Source organism: Aphanomyces astaci (genome assembly GCF_000520075.1).
Source record: "Aphanomyces astaci strain APO3 unplaced genomic scaffold supercont1.16, whole genome shotgun sequence".
NCBI lineage: Eukaryota > Oomycota > Saprolegniomycetes > Saprolegniales > Verrucalvaceae > Aphanomyces > Aphanomyces astaci.
The window spans coordinates 1-5,645 of record NW_009798279.1 but is presented as its reverse complement, the minus strand read 5'-3'; the positions used below and the strand labels follow the sequence as shown (position 1 = coordinate 5,645).

Below are 5,645 nucleotides of genomic sequence, written 5' to 3'. Positions count from 1 at the left end.
CTGTCGGCGAACACGCTGAAGTTCAAGGTGCGGGCGTCCATCGTCGATACGATCATTGGCGAATTGTTCTTCGGCGAAGACGCTGACGTTCAAGGTGCGGGCGTCCATCGTCGATACGATCATTAGCGAACTGTTCGACCCCCCTTGCTTGAGTGTGGGTAGCGGAATGTTGGTCCGGAACAAGAAGACATTTGAGTGGTGTGAAATATGGCCTGGGTCCGGAAAGGCATATGCTCCGAGCTTATGGAACACTGTACCGATACATGACTTGTAGAGAGTAGTGAAGTGAAAGGAGGGAACTGACTGATTGACTGGATAATGAAGTTACTTTTGGATTTGTCATCGAGATTGACTGGATAATGAAGTTACTTTTGGATTTGTCATCGAGGTCACCGTTGTGAACACGGTAGTCGTCGGTTGCGAACACCGGCGCAAGACAACAAAGAATACTTTAGCTGCCTTACAGAAACGCTAGCGACTGAACGCATGGAGTTTACTGGAACGGGAAATGAGCATGCCTTGGACGTGCAGATACCCAGTAGCGACCACTGGGACTCTGTCGGAGCTCGATCCTAGTCGGAGCTCGATCCTGGTCGGATTGCTCGACGAGTCCTGCGGCCCGAACACCGTGTGTGGACCGCTTTGAGGACCGTGGAAGGCCCCAGATCAGTGCAACGGCGCGGCGGCTGTTCCGGTCACCACAAGGAAAGCGACAACCGATGGCGGTTGATGAGTCCTGGGGTTACGGGAGATCGGCGATGTTTGCGGCTCCCGAGTATGGCGGTACACCCGGGACGGCTCCTGGACCTGCACGGAGAAGGAAGATGTGGATATGGGACAGAACGACGTACAGCTGCACAACGCCCCGGAGCGGCCAGAAAAGAGCCTCGGGAGCACTTGGTGGCCGCGTGGCGACAGTGAAGACGGATGTCCCGGACGCGAAACGGCCTGAGCACCCGGCTATTGTGGACGGTGTCCTTCCCGTACAGGCATCACTTATGGACTTAGGAGCTGATTTGTCGGTGGCCTCCGGAGGCCTGGTTTATGCGCTGTTGGTTGCAGGAGCATCCCCGGAGATTACGGTCATGGGCCCGATGGAACTTCGACCGTGCGGGGCGGACAGCCAGATGATAACTGTGACGAAACAAGTTCGCCTGGGCAGCCTGGAATTAAAGACCGCGTGTGGGCCGCTGATGTTGCGAGGGCTCCGGGTCAGGGTCGATGAGACCGTAGCACCCGTTGAGTATACGCTGGACCTGTCCGTGATGCAGAAGCTGGGCTACAATGAACAGACGTTGCTGGAGAATGAACGTCGGCATTTCGGGGTTCAGCCGATCACGACTCCAGGAGTCGCGATGCACCGTACCCAGCCGATGGGAGAGTTGTCAAACGACAGCGACGAAGGGATGGCGTATGCAACGCCAGAACTGGGAAATGCGCCTGACGACGATGGTCCGGTGCGTATTGTTCTGGAAGCCAAGGTGGACGAGGCGACTACCGCGGGCATGCCAACAGCAGCTGTCGACACCTCCGGAACCTGTTGATGGAGTTCCGCGACGTGTTCCGGCTGAAGGTCGGGAGAGGCTCGCCGGTGAAAGTAGACCCATGGAAGGTGCGCCTCAAGGAAGGGGATGTGCCGGTGAAGTCGGGACTGCGGCGCTACCCCCCACCATATGGCGTTCTTGGAAAGCATGTTCGGGAGCTGGAAGAAGCGGGTCTGGTGTACCGCAACACTAGATCGCGCTGGGCCTCGGTCCCGAGGATTGTCCTGAAGAAAGTTCCGGGAGACCTCAGGATGACGATTGACTCAAGACCAATCAATGCGTGTACCGAGTCGATGCCCTGGCCCATGCCTAATCTCGAGGTGGACAAGGTTGTACTGAAGGGCTCGAAAGTCTACTTCAAACTGGACTGGATGAAGGGGTATTGGCAGCTGTCCTTACGCCCGGACTCCCAGGAGTACTACTCCTTCATGACTCCCGTAGGGGTTGTGACCCCGACCCGGGTCCTGATGGGCCAGACCGATGCGGTGGCCTATTGCCAAGGGGTGGTCGATGAGTTGTTCAGGGGCCTCCTGATGCACGGAGTGCTCAGATGGTTGGATGATTTGTTGGGGTATGCCCAGACCACGGACGAGTTGTTGCACCTGCTGCGTAAAGTGCTTGAGATTTGCCAAGCGTACGGACTGCAGTTGCACCCCGGGAAGTGTGTTTTTTACACCATCCGGACAGTGTGGTATGGGAAAGAGATTTCGGCGGACGGCGTGGCGCATGCCCCGGAACGGAATCAGGGCTTGTGTGATTTGGGGTCACCGCAGATGTCAGCGGATCTCCAGTAGTTCCTGTGCGCCACGAACTGGGTGAGGGGGATACCGCAGTACACGGAGCTGGTAGCCCCGTTGATGAATCTGTTGGATATTGCGGCCAAGGCGGCCGACTCCCGGAAGAAGACGACCTTGACGCGTGTTGCACTCAGTTCCGTCGGGTGCTCCGGGGACCACCTGGAGTGTTTCGACCGAATCAAGGAGACGTTGAAACGTATGGTCCCGTTGTCCCACCCAGACAAGATGTTATGTTTGTATACCGACGCGAGCGAGGGGTTCTGGGGAGCTGTTGCGACACAGTTTCAGGTCGAGGATCTGGCACTGCCGGCGAGCGACCAGCGACATGAACCATTGGCGTTCCTGAGCGGATCGTTCAGGGGAGCGAGCGGGCGATGGCCGATTGTGGAGAAGGAGGCGTTTGCGGTTGTCGAATCATGCAAGCGCCTGGAGTACCTCCTGATCCGTCCGGGAGGTTCCGATTGTTTACGGACCACCGCAACCTGGTGTACATGTTTAACACCCTGGGGTCGAACTCGAGCATGGCCAAGTACCAGGCTCACAAGCTCCAGCGTTGGGCGCTGACGATGACGACGTTCCCGTATGTAGTGGAGTGTGTGGCCGGAGAGGACAACCTGTGGGCAGATCTCCTGAGCCGTTGGGGAAGTCCTCCTGGACCGAACCGGAGCTTTCCGGTCGGGTCCTGGAGTGCCCAGATGTCCAGGCTGGCCCTGGTGTCCCCGTTACGGCACGAAGAATTTGTGTTGCTGACGGTGAATTCGATCACGGAATTGCAGTGCAGTCCATCCGACATGTGAAAAATACGCCTCGTGGAGCGCCGAGAGGAAGTGTTTTCTAACGGCAGCTGGAAAGATCCGGATCCCGGGAAATACATTGGGTATGCAAGTGCGTATATGTGTGGTGGTCCATGCCGGCGTGGCGGGACACCGGAGAGTGGAAGCGACGACGGCATCTGTTGCTGAGATGTTTGATTGGCCTTCCCTGAAGACTGACGTGAAGAACTTCGTCACTGCCTGCCTCCACTGTATGGTGATCGACGGTACCCCGTCCCTGGATGAAGCGCTGCATGCACAAAGCCAAATGAGTTGATTAATTTCGACTGGCTGTCGCTCCCAGAGGCTCCTGGAAGCCTGAAATACGTCCTAGTCATCAAGGATGACATGAGGGGGTTCATTCGGTTGCATACCAGTACGACAGCGTCTACAGCAGAGACAGCCGCGGCGTTGATGGAATGTTTTGGCCTGTTTGGGGTGGTAAGGACCTGGGTATCCGACTCTGGGTCCCATTTCAAGAACGAACTGGTCAGTACCCTGGATCGAATGTTTGGTGTTCATCACCATTTTGTCACACCACACAGCCGCTGGGCCAACGGGACAAGGTTGAGGTGGTGAACCAGATCGTCTTCCGGGCCCTGAAGACACTGTGCAGCAAGATGCGCTTGCAACCCGGAGATTGGACGGGGGTGTTACCCATGATACAGTCTGCCCTGAATCAGTAGCCGGCCGACCGTTTCGACGGCGTAGCGCCAACGACGGTGTTTACGGGCCTGCCTGCTACACCTCCCCTGACCAGACTGGTCCACCCGGACGAGCACCAGGAGGTAACGATCGACTGGATTAAGTCCCGGGCCATACGCCACGTGACAGAGCTCGCAGATGCTCTGGGAATAATGCACAAGCACGTGGCAGCAAAGCGCGCTAAGGCCCGGTACCGTCGTGATGGTCAACGTTCAGTGAAGCTAGCGAAATTTGCGTTGGGCGATTTTGTTTTGGTGGCCCGGGCTCTCCAGCATCCGGGAAAGCTAACATTGCGTTGGAAGGGACCCTTTCGGGTCGTGAAGGTGGTCTCCGACTACCTGATGGAAGTCCAGCAGCTGGTGCCTCTGGGAGCGACGTCCTTGCACCATGCGTGCCGGCTCCGCCCGTACTGTCAAGGCGGACGTGAAGTCAATGAAGATTTGAAGGCCCAAATTGCGTTCGGCGATTAAGGTTCTTATCTGGAAGACCTCCGGGACCTGCGTCTGCGAGATGGGGTATGGGAAATCCTCATCGAGTGGCTTGGCCTGGATGATCTGTAGTCTTCCTGGGAACCTGCCCTATCGATCTACGAAGACGTTCCTGTCAGGCCACCTAAATAGTGGCATTTGCCACTATTAGTACGATTAGCTTAATTTAGGCACATCGGCCGATGTTAATTGTGGCATATGTGACACAGGCTGTAATGGCGCCCAAACTAGCAGAAAATGAGGATCAAATCATTTGTTCATTGTTCGTCGAAGCCTTGACTATGTATTAGCTGGTGTAGGGGTCCGTGGAGAGTCTGGAGACCGATTATGCGCTGGCTGACGGGAGCAGCAAGGAGTACTGTTTCCGGATCTGCTCGAATTGCTTGGCTTGGAATATGCCTTCCAGCGCCAGGTGGCCCAGGCTGGTGCGGAACTCGTCCTTCTCACCCTTCAAAATGCTGAAGTCGCCCTCGACCGAAGCGGTGTTGGCGAAGACGACCGCCAGGTTGGCCATGAAAGAGCGAATAGTCGCTAACTTTCGACCGTTGTTGTCAATGTCGCTCCAGCCGGCGTTGAAGCCGGTCATATGCGTATGCTTGTCCAACTTCGCTCGGAAATTGGTGTCATCGCGATATGCCGTGAACAGCATCTTGTGCTCTTCTTCGATCTGTTCGACCTTGGCTGGCGACCAGCACTGATGGAGACGATCGCGATACGGGTTCAGGACCTTGTGGATGAAGACACCGGTACGCACCTTGGCGATGCTGGACGGTAGAACAGGCGGCGCGAATCAATACACGGGCGGGCTGGTTTGCGCCGTCGCGCTCGACCTCGATCGCCTCGATGCCAAATTACCTTGGTCGCGCAGGTAGACAGAGAAAGCGTAGGCGACCTTTATCCAGGTCTGGTCCATGACAGCAGCGGCGGCCTTCTTCATGATCAGGTCGCCTTGGTGGGGCACGCACCGTCGGGTACGTGGCCATGGCCACGAGCTGAGTGACGACTCCCGAATGTCGACCGGTCATCGTGTTCTCACCAACGGAGCCCACCCCTAGCAACTTGTCACGCCAGATTGGGGCAATGGCATCCAACGTGCGGACGATGAGGCTGATGCAGTAATTAGCCGTGTGGCGTTCGTACATCGGCAGAACGACGGCGTGCAGGTTGAACAGAACACTACCCCAGGCGACGCGAAGACGTATGTTCAAGTACGATGACTCGTACAGGCTGTTGCTATCTGGGGCGAGAGCAAACGCGAACGATTCGTTCGAAATCAGCAGATCCGACATAACCTGCAGG

General features: G+C 56.7%; 1 protein-coding gene across 1 annotated transcript; it reads right to left on the bottom strand.

Annotated features, from left to right (window-relative positions):
• Positions 1-4,671: 4,671 nt before the first annotated feature.
• Positions 4,672-5,635, bottom strand: H257_07519 (hypothetical protein; the record flags this gene model as incomplete). The annotated part of the gene is made up of 2 exons (XM_009833074.1): positions 4,672-5,110; positions 5,202-5,635. 2 exons carry the CDS (start codon positions 5,633-5,635, stop codon positions 4,672-4,674), a joined length of 873 nt encoding a protein of 290 aa, XP_009831376.1.
• Between the last annotated feature and the right edge of the window lie 10 nt (positions 5,636-5,645).